This window comes from Amphiprion ocellaris, chromosome 7, assembly GCF_022539595.1.
Source record: "Amphiprion ocellaris isolate individual 3 ecotype Okinawa chromosome 7, ASM2253959v1, whole genome shotgun sequence".
NCBI lineage: Eukaryota > Metazoa > Chordata > Actinopteri > Pomacentridae > Amphiprion > Amphiprion ocellaris.
In genome coordinates, this window is record NC_072772.1 from 25,082,366 (window position 1) to 25,096,854 (window position 14,489).

General features: G+C 42.5%; 1 protein-coding gene across 1 annotated transcript; it reads right to left on the reverse strand.

Moving 5' to 3' along the window:
- Positions 1-7,909: 7,909 nt before the first annotated feature.
- On the reverse strand, positions 7,910-11,845 carry LOC111571812 (uncharacterized protein K02A2.6-like). Its single transcript, XM_035950461.2, has one exon. It carries the CDS (start codon positions 11,843-11,845, stop codon positions 7,910-7,912), a length of 3,936 nt encoding a protein of 1,311 aa, XP_035806354.2.
- Positions 11,846-14,489: the final 2,644 nt, after the last annotated feature.

Genomic DNA, 14,489 nt, shown 5'->3' on the forward strand with positions numbered 1-14,489 from the left:
CTTATCACTATGTCTACTGTTACATAAGCTGCTGTAACAATGTAAATTTCCCCTGGAGTGGGGAGAAATAAAGAACTTTATCTTATCTTATCTTATCTTATCTTATCTTATCTATATTTTTATTTTATTTTATTTTATTTTACCTTCACTTTAGATCCTACCCCAGTATTCTGTGTTGTCTTGTTGTTGACTGTTTATTGAATATCCATGCTGCTGTAACAACTCAATTTCCCTCTGGGGATTAGTAAAGCCATCTAAGTCTAAGTCTATTCCATAACAATGTTAGCATAAGTGTGTTTTTGATATTTTATACTAAGTTAGCCATGGCTGAATGACCCAGAAGTAGTAACTATGGCAACAGAATTCAAGGACCACTTATTTTAGCAAGAATTTACAAGTAATTCTTGGTCTTTTGTTTTCTGGTTGGACTGAGTGTTAAACCAGAAGCTATTGACTATTGACATTTCATAGCAGGTAAACTGCTTTCAGTTTCATTTCCAGTGTTGTGACATTAAATTTCTCCTGCAATGAAAAGTCAAACCTGAAATTCATGAGAACATTCTATTTACAGTACATTAATGTAATTTGGAAAATAGCTGTTTTTTTTTGTTTTTTTTTAAACATTAACTTTGATTTTAGTTTGACAAAATGTTGAGTATAACCAATATTCAGCAAATATTTAGTGGAGTTGTTTGAAGTTATGGTCATGTGTGTGTCCAGTTTGGGTAAACAGTATTTTACCAGTCTGTGTACAGAACTTTGTTTCATTAACTGCAGTAGAGGTCCAAATCTAGGTCACTGAGCAGTCTGCAGTCCCTGGCATGAGGAATGATAATATGCAGCAAACCCAGCCTACTAGGATATCCTAACTTTTTTAGTTGTGCATTATTGATAGTAAGAGGCAACATAGTAACAACAGTAAAATTTGAAACTAATAATTGCCAGTACTTAATCATTTTAACCATTTCAAGCATTTTAGTCAGATTTTAGTTTATATATAGATATACTCACTGGGCAACTTTAATCAGTACATCTGTTCAACTGCTCATTAATACAACATGTAATCATGGTAGCACCTCATGCACTTATGTATATAGATATGGTCCAGACAACCTGCTGAAGTTTAACTTGAGCATCAGAGTGTTGAAGACAGATAATTTAACTCATTATGAACATGGCATGGCTATTGGTGTCAGATGGGCTGGTCTGAGTATTTCAGAAACTGCTGATCTACTGGGATTTTCACACACAACCATCTCTATGGCTTACAGAGAATGGTCTGAAAAAGAGAAAATATCAAGTGAGTGGCAGTTTTCTGTGTGAAAATGCCTTGGTGACGTCAGATGTCAGAGGAGAATGGGCAGACTAGTTGGAAATGATAGACCGGCAACAGTAACTCAAATAACCACTCGTTACAAAGTATGCAAAAGACCATCTCTGAACACACAACACATCAAATTTTGTAGCAAAAGGGCTAGAGCAGCAGAAGACGACACCAGGTGCCCGTTCTGTCAGCTAAGAACAGAAAACTAAGGCAACAGTTGGCATTGACTCATCAAAATTGTACAGTCAGTAGAAGATTGGTAAGACATTGCCTGGTCGATTTCTGTTGCGACATTCTGATTGTAGTGTCAGAATAAGGCATAAACAACAGCAAAGCTTGGATTCATCCTGCCTTGTATCAGTGGTTCAGGCTGGTGGTGGTATTGGCTGGTACTAAGTATTGCTGCTAACCATGTCCATCCCTTTATGACCATATTATACCCATCTTCTGATGTTATTTCCAGGAGGATAACGCACCATGGTACAAACTGGTTTCTTGAACATGACAATGAGTTCACTGTACTCCAATGGCCTCCACAGTCACCAGATGTCAATTCAATAGCGCACCTTTGGAATGTGGTGGAATAGAAGATTCACATCATGGATGCACAGCTGACAAATCTGCAGCAACTGCATGACTCACTACTGTCCTGCTTTTTTCTTCCTCATTTAACACCTAATAACAATAAAGAATATGACAGAGACCTCTGGTAGAATCATCACACATTTCTGTTTGAAGAAACTCTGTTAACACCAGGTTTATTGCTAAAATTAGAGATAGAGATGTATCTAAGTTGCTGGCAAGCTAACAGATGATGGATCTTAATTCACTAGGTGGACACAAAAAAGTAGAAACTGTATATACAACTTTAATAGTGTTGCTTTGTGTCTAATAAACACATTAGACACCATAAGCCTATGTCCCAGTGATTAAGGAGGCTGTGTAGCTGTCATCGAGTTATAATGTTTTTGTCCTGCTTAATGGCCACAATTTGAATATGAAATGGTTTTGTGCAATACATGTGTCCCTATCTACTCAAACTACATCCAAGTTGATGAAATTAGTAGGTGCAATATACTGTCCTCTTTCACTAGATCAAGATACCGTATGTCTGTATATCCTCAAGCAGCACACATACACACATTAAATACATACGCATGATGGTGCTCTGAGTCAAACATAACAAAAATCCTCTGAGGCCTGAGCAAGCAGCCGACAAAGGGGTCATCCTGAACAGTTCCATGATCTAAATCCTAATCAAACATAATTTACAGCTTGTTTTATTTGGGGCCCTGGAGAGACTGTCCCTCCCCGCTTTTTACCATGGCAACCCGGCTCTCATTTCAGAAGTGTCATGCCACATTATCATCTGGCGGGCTCACATACACTCCCGCCTGACAACTTCACCATGGACCCTGGTGAAAAATAGCCAGCCTTCTAACACTGCCTCTTCACCTCCCTCCCTCTCGATTTCTGTCTATTCCACTCTTTGCTGTACCTTTACCTATTCACCTCCTCTGTGCTCCTTTCTTCTTTCTGCAGGTAACCAGTGAAGATTGAATGTGTGACATATACCTTTTCTAACTGGAAACAAGCCCAGGCACTGGCATCGGTAACAAAAATAGATAATGATTAGCCAAAAGATGGATAGGACATGTATGGTGTTTAATGCGCATGAAAGTGTAATGATTTTTCATCAAGGTCACACTGAAATGGTTATAATCATACAAACATGCATACAATAAGGTGGTGCTGCTATATTGTGGATTCATTAATCAATGCTGGAGAATAAATAGTCTGGTACAGGCCTAGTTGGTGCTGTAATATATCAACCTGATGATCTAATGCGGAACAATGGGACACACAACTCACATCTGTGTTTGAACAGCAATACAAGAAAATACCTAAGAAGCTCCAGTTGAATTTGTAACGTGTTTAATTTTTTTGATTTAACCAAAAGATCTAAATATAAATGTTTATATTTCCATCCCTTTTAACTGTCAAAAATCATTTGGAAGTATTTTTTTAAATGTGTTATGTAGAGCTTGTCTCTTTAGTGATGGATGACAAATGATCCTTTAGGCTCCTGTTCAGATGTTCTCATATTAAATTTACTTAGAGGGTATAGCAGGAATGGGATGCTGGACTCAAAAATGGCACATTAGTATGTCTCTTTTAGTATTTATTTTCCTGATTGCCACCATCAGGTGATCACCTAGACCTTTGGCTTAAGATGATCTGGTACTAAGTACACTTCAAAGCCACCTCACACATGTGTTGAGTTATGAAACTGCACAGCTCCAAAGTTCTCCCTCCCCTGGACAGATCAGATCACAACCTGTTCCATCTCAAGCCCATTTACATTCCCGCAGTTCAGCAGCAACCAGTGATCACCAGAGATGGGATGTTTTGAGGTAACAGACTGAGATGTTCTCTGTAAGGCTCATGGAGAGGGCAGATATTGACTGACAGACTGCATTACAAACTGTTATTTAATGCGTGGACAGTGTGATCCCAACCAAGACAGTGTACTGTTTCATCATCAAAAAACCCTTGGTTTACTAAGGACATTAAAGCAACCATTGCCACGTTTACATGAATTTTTTAAATTCGGAATTATTAATTCAGAATTAACTCATTCGGAATTAAAGTTTTGTGCTTCGCGTTTACATGGAAACATTAATTCGGAATTAAGGTTTACATGGGCCGCACGTTTATCCCCTTCCTTAATTCCACTTTAACGCTTGGGCGTTGGAAAGGATTCTGATTGGACAGGGAGTGGACGTGACGTATTCCTGTTTACCGGAAGAAAACAAACTCCCTTTGCCATGGCATTTCTTTTCCCCAACAACATGGAGGAACAACTAATAAGCACGCTTTTTGCTTTGCTTTTTATTGTCATTTTGAAACAGCAACTCGACAATGGCGTACTACTTATGTTGCATCACTTGAGAAGGAGAAGAGAGATAGAATACCGGAGAAGGGAGGCAGAAGACCAAGCTGTGTACGTCGCTACGTCATCGCTACGTGAGGAGCCAAGCATGGGCAGAATGACTGGAATTAACTAAAGTGGAATAACTGTATACATGAATAGAACGTACACAGGAATTAGTTTATTTGGAATAAACATCGGAATGAACCAGGTAGTTTATTCGGAATTAAGTTTATTGGGATTTAACTTTTTAATTCGGAATTAAGTGTTTACAAGGAGATTTTAAAGCGGAATTAACTTTAATTCCGAATTAAAGAGGAATTAAAGGTCTCATGTAAACATGGCAAATGAGTAGGAAGTAGGTAACCTTCAGAAGCAGACACCAGGAGGAACTGAATAAAGTATAAAAGGAACTGAAGGACAATATTACTGAGTGCAATGAGAGCTACAGGAGGAGGCTAGAAGCTGAAACCCCAGCAGAATAACATCAGGGAGGTGTGCCTAGAGTCTGCAGTGTCAGGGGTCAGCACACATGGTTGCCCTGTGTTGTGGAAATCTACTTTTCCTTGCTTCCTCCTTTACTGTCTTCATATACTTTACACTTTTCCAGACTGCTTTGACTCATGTCTACACTGTTTTTTTCTTCTTGGCCAAGGTTGCATGCTTTTCTGTATCTGCTCTTTCTTTTGCCTCCATTAATGTTTTAAGTTGCTCCAAAAACTTCCCTTCTCTGGCAAGGCCATTTGAATACCATTTAACAAATTGGCTCATACTTCTAGCATTCTAGTCATTATTTTGAGAATGATACGAAGGACCTTTAAATCTGTGTCAATATTAAGCGTCTCCTCACTGACATGCCAAGTCACCAACTGAGAAAGAGTTGAAATAAGCGCTATTCTCTAACAAGTGCTCCAAGAGAAGTGTTCTGATTTGTATGGCTGTTTCAAGCTTGGGTAAAGGAAGGAATGAGGGCTGACGGGGCGTGCCTGCCCTCCGAGCTTCCGGAACCTCAAGAAACAGGCGTGGTAATCACATCAGCTGAGGCAGTGATGGCACTAACTTAAGGATGGCACCAACCGACAGAATCAACAGGACCGACAGAAGACCCTGGCACCCCTTTAGACACCTACATGCATCCCTGATATTTCAGATGTCTCAGACATAACTCATGTTGTTTCCCATCTCAGTGAATGGCTGCATTAGAAGAAGATCAGAGACTCCAAGAATCCAGATGAATGAAGACAATTCCAATCCTCCAGCGGTCAGTCAAGACCACCAGTCTTGACTGACCGCTGGAGGATTGGAATTGTCTTCGATTGTAAAGTGGCTAATACCCTGGCTAACTATAATCATGTTTGTTTTGCTGATGTGCTGTTTTGTTCCTTGTGCTAATGCTATGATTATTTCTCCGATTAAGTCTACTTCAGGACAGTGTGTACAACTGCCACTTCATAAAGATAATGTTTGATGATGGGGATATACGACTCACTTGATAATTTAGATAGCGATAGAATGGCCAAAGGGGGAATTGTTGGAGCAAACTTTAATGTGTACTTGGATTAAATGTATTTGTAATGTGATGATCACAAACAAGTCTTGGCATGACTGGTAATCAGATCACATAATAGACCTGAGTGAATAGTTATCTCTTGTGTTGTTATGGTATGTGATTATATTGTGACGAGCATCAAGCACCAAAGTGTAATAACACCAAGATCTTGAAGCCTTGGATTATTGTAAATGTAGATACATGTTAAGTGAAAGTCAAAAGTGCATACAGTTTAATCAAATGGCCTACATGGACAGAATGTTAGTGGTCGAAGTAATCTATTTTAAAACTGCTATCATGTTGAAATATCACAGATCATGACACTTTTGTTGGAGGATTCTGCCTGAAGAGGGGACTTTGTATGTGCAGGGATGACCCACAATTCCCACAATACAGAAAAAGTTTCAACTAGCAATTACGTGGAAGTGGATTTTTATTTGGTATACATGGTATCTAACTTCGAACAAGCCTTTGGTTCAAGTCACAACTTCAAAACACTGGACAGTAGAAACACGGGGTAAGGGGGGAGGTTAAGTTGACTTATGTGAAAAGCAATACAGCAAAATTTAAAAACACGCAAGCACCACCTGTACAAGCTATACCAAAATGACACAAAATAAAGTCGACTTTAAAAATATATTGCTTTACTGTCTCTCCCTTACGCTTGTGAGTTGGTCAATTATCTATTTAATTTCAGAAATGAAACACTTAGTCTTTTATATGATGCACATACAACATTCCATTGTTTTATTCAGCTTAAAAATCCTATGTTTTTATAGTTTGCAATGAGAATTTTTTTTCCTTCTTACTTCCCAGCTAAAACACAGGGCTTTTCTTAATGATCAGTAATAATATCAAGACACTCACTCCATGCTTAACACTGATAGTAAGGCCAGTGATTAGCTGCAATTAGCCAAGCTAATTTACTTATTCAGCTCAAACTACAGCTTGTCTGGTCTATATGTCATATAAATATCGACGCGCATGTAAGTTTTTATGTTACATTAGTCCTCATGCCTACCAGGATTCCTAAGATGATCAAGTATTTGGAACCTAATATTATGTGTGTTGCCACTGCAAAATGCCATCCTAGAGACACCTACTGTAGCAGGAACTACCATAATGGCAGCTTTGAGTACCTTGGCAGGTGTTCATATGTCTGTCCAGATTTTGGTAAGACCATAGCATCATAGCCATGCAAGACACAGTCATACAACTGTTTAGGTGTGTCTGACATTAAAATGAACATCAAAATGAAGTCTGAACAGAGGTCTCACTGGCATTGCTGTGGATATGATCCAGCCCAAAATTATCTCTAGTATGTCTGTCTGTGGGCAGATTTTGACACAATAATGTTGCAGTCATGGAAGATAAAGACACAGAGTTGACAGGTGTGTACTTGAGATCTAGTGATGGCCAAGTTCAAAGACGGGCATTGTCCAACCCATTTGAGGGGCGTAGTCATGCAACAATGTGGTAATTACTGCATTATTACATGACAACATGTTGACGGGCATGACGGTGTGATCCTATTGCAAGATGGCCTGTAGTTGAACAAAAACAAAGCATGGGCACAGCGTTAATGTATCAATAAAAGGAAAGGAAAGACCAAAATTAGTGCATTTCAGTCATCGTGGTAAACTTAAATGAGGATGAATCCCAAATGTGCAGTGTGTTATAACCTCAAGTAATAATGCACGCACACCGGATAACAGTTTCAGAACTTTTAGTAACCGCTCATTCACTTACAACACATGCGGGCGGGAAACCACAGGTGCGTACCTCATCATAACAGTCCCGGGTGAGAACACCTAACCAATACTAAGGTTCCGGGGTACATTCCAAACCGTGACACAATCATTCTATCACACTTCTCCCCCCTAAAGTTGAAACATATAACATGGCTCAAATTGCACAAACGTATGGCATTTTAGTATCTGTTTCAAAGTGCAAAATAAAACTTTGTCACTTAGCTACAGTTTGACACTTCACCACAAACATGTATAGCCAGAACATTAGCACATAGCATTTAAACTGACCCTGTTGTTTTCAACATTTTTTTTTTTTTAAAAACAGATGTCAAAGCCTTTCTTTATTTAACAGTTCATAAACTCAGTCTATCAGGAGGCTTGTGCTGCCTCTTTGACCTTCTCAGTTCTGCAGTAGTGTTCACAGTTCCAGGAGCAGAGTGTGCTCCATTGGAAATATTTGTGGCTGGTGAAGGTGAACCAGTTTGCACCGATAGCTCATCAGTGTGCTCAGGATCAACTGGTACCACCACACAGTCCATAGAGCTGTCCACACTGTCCTCGTGTGAAACACTCTGAGGCCCCTTCCCCTCTCCACCAGTGCGGACACGCACGTGGTCGAGATGCCTGCGAATCAGTCTACCATCCTGTAAGTCCACAATAACAGACACAGGACCAGAACAGCGGTGAATGACACCTGGCAGCCACGGCGAGCCACTGCCAAAGTTTTTGACATAAACACTGTCCCCTGGTTTAAACAACCGCTCTCTAGCATGCCGGTCTCGTCTAGCTTTCTGCTCATCTTGTGACCGGGCAACTCTGGCTCCCACATCTGGACGAAGCAGATCCAGATGAGATTTGGGTTTCCTCCCCATAAGCATCTCAGCCGGCGTCAATCCGGTGGTTGAGTGAGGAGTAATCCGGTACTGGAACAGGAAACGTGAAAGCTTCATTTCTAGTGAATGTCCTGACATCTTTCGCAGACCTGCTTTCAGTGTCTCAACTGCACGTTCTGCTAAACCGTTGGAGGCGGGGTGATAAGGTGCAGTACGAATGTGACGGATCCCATTTTTCTCCATGAACACCTTGAAAACATCACTGGTGAAAGTAGGCCCATTGTCAGTGACAACAGTATCTGGCAGACCATGTGTAGCAAAGATGCTTCTGAGAGTATCAGCGGTGAGTGAAGCTGTGATGTTGGACATAATGTGTGCTTCGAGCCACTTGGAATGTGAGTCCACTAACACTAGGAACATGTGATCCATAAATGGACCTGCAAAATCCAGGTGTAGTCTGGACCATGGACGACTAGGCCACTCCCATGGGTGGAGTGGAGCTGCAGCTGGCATCTTTTGATTCTCCTGACATTGTGAACATGCTTTTACCTTTTCTTCTAAGGCAGTGTCCAACCCAGGCCACCACACAAAGGACCTGGCGAGGCTTTTCATGCGGGACACCCCTGGATGGGCTTCATGTAGTACTTCCATGATCTGAGCTCTACCTGGAGGTGGGACAGTGACTCTGGATCCCCAGAGGACGCAGCCATCCTGAACACTGAGCTCTTGCTGACGTCTAGCATAAGGTTTAAGCTCTTCCTGCTCAACTGCTGCTGGCCAGCCCTGCATTAGCCAGCGCTTAACCTGTGACAACACAGGGTCTCGGTCAGTCCACATTTTGATTTGCTTGGCTGTCACAAGGGAGGTAGATAGTCTCTCTAACAAAAACACAGTCTCTGGGGGTAGACTACACAGACTTGGAGTGTCAGGGAGGGGGAGACGGCTGAAAGCATCTGCATTTGCATTTTCACTCCCTGCCTTGTATAATATGCGATACTGGTATGCTGATAATGTTAATGCCCAGCGCTGTACACGAGCTGAAGCCATGGGTGAGATGCCTTTAGACTCACTAAACAGACCTAATAGGGGCTTATGGTCTGTAAAGATGGTAAAAGGGCGGCCATACAGGTACTGATGAAAACGTTTTACAGCAAAAACTACAGCTAGCCCTTCCTTCTCGAGTTGTGAGTAGCCTTTTTCAGCTGCTGTAAGTGTACGTGACACATATCCAATAGGCTTTTCTGTGCCATCCTCCATGCGGTGAGAAAGGACAGCTCCTATGCCATACGGTGAGGCATCACAGGATAAGATGACGTCCTTGTCTGGATCAAAGTGCACGAGCAGGGGTCCTGAGTGTAAGAGTTCTTTTACCTGTTGAAATGCTTTCTGTTGAGTTTGTCGCCATTGCCACGAACTGTCTTTGTGCAACAACTGATAGAGTGGTGCGAGAACAGTAGAGAGGTCAGGCAAAAACTTCCCATAGTAGTTCACTAAGCCCAGAAATGACCTGAGCTCTGCAACATTCTTTGGACTTGGAGCTTCCTTTATCGCCCTCACTTTCTCTTCCAGTGGAGACAGGCCCTGAGCTGAAATCCGATGGCCCAGGTAGGTGACACTTGGAGCTTGAAAAACACACTTGCTGCGTTTCAGGCGCAGCCCAGCTTCTGCCATTCTGTTCAACACTCGATCGAGGTTTCGCAGATGCTCCTCTTCAGTTCTGCCTGTCACCAAGATGTCGTCTAAGTAGACAGCTACATGGGGAATGTTTTGCAGGAGATTGTCCATGGTGCGTTGGAAAATAGCTGGACTGGAAGCGACCCCAAACACTAGGCGGTTGTACTTAAACAGTCCCTTATGTGTGTTGATTGTCACATATTTCTTAGACTCTTCATCCAGCAGCAGCTGCTGGTATGCATGACTCATGTCCAGTTTTGTAAACGTTTGCCCACCTGCCAGCGTAGCAAACAGGTCCTCCACTCGGGGCAGTGGATAGGTATCGAGCTGAGAGGCTTGATTTATTGTCAGTTTGTAATCACCACATATGCGCGCCTCGCCGTCCCCTTTCAGCACTGGCACAATCGGGGCTGCCCAGTCAGAGAACTCAATAGGCTTGATGATGCCTAGCTGCTGCAGTCTCTCCAACTCTGCTTCCACTTTGGCCTTCGTGGCGTATGGCACTGCACATGGTTTGAAAAAGCGTGGCTGTGCATTGGGATCCACACACAGCTTAACTGTTGTCCCCCGCAGGGTGCCTAGCTCGTCCTTAAACACTTCTGCATACTTGGCCAGTATATCTCCTATCTCTGTAATGTACCTGATTGCTCTCCAGTTGAGGCAGATTTTCTGCAGGACGTCACGTCCCAGCAAACTAGGTCCCTCTCCTTCCACCACCAGTAGCCTCACTGTGGCCTCCTGGCCTTGATATGCCAGATTTACCTCTATAGCTCCCAGAAGTGGAATGCACTCACCAGTATACTGTCTCAGTCTGATATTAGTCTCTTTGAGTGCAGGCGCCCCTCCTGAGCGCCACAATCTGTGGTAGGTAGCTTGACTTATCACTGAAGCTGAGGCTCCCGTGTCCACTTCCATTTGTAGCTCTTTGCCATTTACCTGTAGTGTTGCACAGATGGGCTCTGCCCGTGGCTCCTTGAGGTTGAACATGTTGAATGCACACTCCTCCTCAGGTGCTTCACTCTGCAGGTGATGCGAGTCCCATTTGGGTTTCATTTTCCACTCCTTTTTCTGTTTATCTTTAGCCCTGCCTCTGCACTTTTTGGCTATGTGCCCCTTTTTCTTGCAGTTATGGCACACAGTGTCTTTAAAACCACAGTCATTGGCAAAATGTGCTCCCCCACACCGGTAACATTCAACTGACTTTTGTGGCTTGTCTTTCTTTTCCTTGGACAAACGATGAACGGCGGTTGGCTGCACACCGTTATTAGCCTTTTGAATGTCTTTAGTATTATTAGCTGCTGTTTCCATGGCCTGAGCGATATCTAGCGCCTTTTTGAAATTAAGCGCTGTTTCTCCTAGCATGCCGTCGTCATTTATGCCACAGACCAACCTGTCGCGCAGCATGTCATCTAGCACACTTCCAAACTCACAGTGCTCGGACAACTGTCTTAGCTCAGCCACAAATGCAGCCACTGAAACTCCCAACTTACGTGAATGAGTGTGGAATTTGAAGCGTTGAACAATCACAGAGGGTTTCGGGCAGTGATGGTTCTGTACCAGCGTTACCAGTTCTTTGAAACTGAGATCTCCGGGCTTCCGAGGTGTTGCTAAATTACGTATCAACTTGTACGTCTTCGCTCCGCACACACTGAGAAGAATCGACCTCTTCTTCCCCTCGTTGTCAATGTCATTTGCCAGGAAAAAGTGCTCCAGCCTTTCGACATATTCAATCCAGTCGCCGTCTCTATCGGCAAATTCAGTGAGTGAGCCGACTGTAGCCATGTTGCTAACTACGCGGAAACTTCTTCTTCGGCCCTAGCTACACGGTGAGACACAACTGTCGGTTTAATCCACGTCGCCAAAAAGGTGTTATAACCTCAAGTAATAATGCACGCACACCGGATAACAGTTTCAGAACTTTTAGTAACCGCTCATTCACTTACAACACATGCGGGCGGGAAACCACAGGTGCGTACCTCATCATAACAGTCCCGGGTGAGAACACCTAACCAATACTAAGGTTCCGGGGTACATTCCAAACCGTGACACAATCATTCTATCACACAGTGCATTTCAACATTTTAAATATTGTTTTACAGTAATGTGACTAATAAATATGACACTAGTTTATTCATATTTTGATTATAATTTGTATACATAATAAATCTTATGTGATATAATTGACAGCATCCAAATGTGTCACTGTGTGAATGCAGTTATATATCCATAATATGTGGATATGCAGATCTCTTCTTTCTCATTTAATACTACATTGTGTTTCGTTTCAGACTTTGGGTTCTAGTTTTACATTATGCATAAGTGTATACCATGTTTGCAGTATGTGTACATCAGTACAGTCTATACTTGTCATGGAGCAGACTGGAGACTCAAGTGTGAGACAATGGAGACCTGACAGACCAGCATGGCAAAAAATAAATGTTTATCCAGAATGTACAGAGGATAAACAATCTACAGGAACTGACACGAGTGGAGAAACAGAGGTTAGCGCTCCCGTGAGAGATAACTACAGGACTGGGGGATAAATTACATGAGCAAGATAGTTACAAATACAAACCTAGACAGACTGAATCTCATGAAAGCCGATACTATTTTCATGAGGCAGATAACTGACCAAGACCTGGTAACACCAAGCTAGGAAAGTAAGCTGGACAAGAACAAAACTCGGTGAACAAACTACAGCAACACATACACCATCACTATGCAAACTATGACCCAGAGAGAGAGTGGAGTAGCTGACAGTCTGACCAGGGAGAGATGTTGAGGTTAATGCAGGCTGAGGAGATGTATGGCATGGTGGAATGGCATCTATGGCAGGTGCAATGGCCAGGTGGTGAGGATCCAGAATTTTAATTCAATTTAGTTGTATTTATATAGCACCAATTACAGCTGAGATTGTCTCAAGATGCTTTACAGAAGCCATATATCTGAAACCCCAGAGCAAGCCCTAAGGCGACAGTGGCAAGAAAAACTCCCTTTTAACAGGGAAGAAACCTTGAGCAGAACCCGGCTCTTTATATGGGGAGACCTATCTGCCACTGGTCGACTGGTTGAGAGGGACAGAAGAGGTAGAGGGGGTGGGGGAGGAGGAGGTGGATGTGGAGGGGGAGGGAGAGGAGAATGAGTCCAGAGAAAATCAGGTTGGTTGGTAGTTGTTGGCGTGAAGGCATAGACAGAATCTCGGCGGAGCAAACAGAGTTGGTTGAGAACTGAGGCACAAGAGACAACAGGTCAACTGCAGCATAAGCACATGGAAGAGAGCAGAACAAAGGCCTGGGTTAAACTAACTGGAGTAGTTCAACAGTCTGGCATCAAGTAGCGGTCTGAGTCAGGCTTATATGGCAGAGTTAGATGGGTTGCAAGTGAACCACTCCCTGTCACAGGTGTGTTCACTCAGGTGATTATCAAATTGCATGAACCTGCACACATTCCTCTCTTCTGCTGGAGGTGGAGGCCGTGGCGATACCATGCAATTGTGTATTTAGTGTGTATTCATTTGTATTTTCTTTCTTTCATTATGACATAAATCATCCATCATCAGCTTGACATTATGAATTAAACAGTTGCTTACATACACATCTAGCATTGTCTGGGATAGGCGCCTGTACTCATACTGTGATTGTAAAACCAATCTTCTCTCCCTTTTAGTTCTGTTTTTGGTCTGCACCAGCTCCTAAAGGTATAAATAACTAGATTTTTAGCTGATAAATGTACTACTTTTTTAATCAACTGTGCCTGTTGACTGCAGTGGATTTCTGGAGCTCTTTCTTCTGCCTGCGGCTACCAAGACCATTGCTATGTTGCTGCAAAGCTATAAGAAGAAAATGCTGTAAAGCTTAGCAAAACAGTTTTTTTAGTGAATATTCTCATTAGGTTCATCACCATGAATTACCCTTTAACGTGGCAATACTGTTTTTGTCATGCCCTTCACCTCTACTTAGCTAGCAGCTCTTCCTCCTTTCACCTTCCACCTCATGTGGATGTGATTGTGGTTGAATGTGTGTGTGTGGATTTGTGTGCATTGCTTTAATTGGATAATCAGCAGAGTGAGGACACCAGTGGTAAGGAGTGACTCACCTGCCGATAATCATCTCCATCTACCATAAAAGATGGTTTCTTCTCAACATTCGATGCCAGACCATGACAAGACATGCTCCGTTTTGCACCCTATCTGGATACTATTCTTACTCCAAACCCTCCAATGTACATGCCATCAGCCCGACCTCAGCTTTTCTCTAATGCTCAACTCTGGACCTGTCATTGGCATTCAAGTGCAAAACCCCCACGTCACAGTTCCACTCTTCCTCTGCCTGAGTATTTGTTGCTAGGTGCTTGTACATTCCGATACAGTTAAGTGTGGCACTATATTGCTGTTCTGTTATCTTTGGTAAGTGCTTGTGCGCACTGA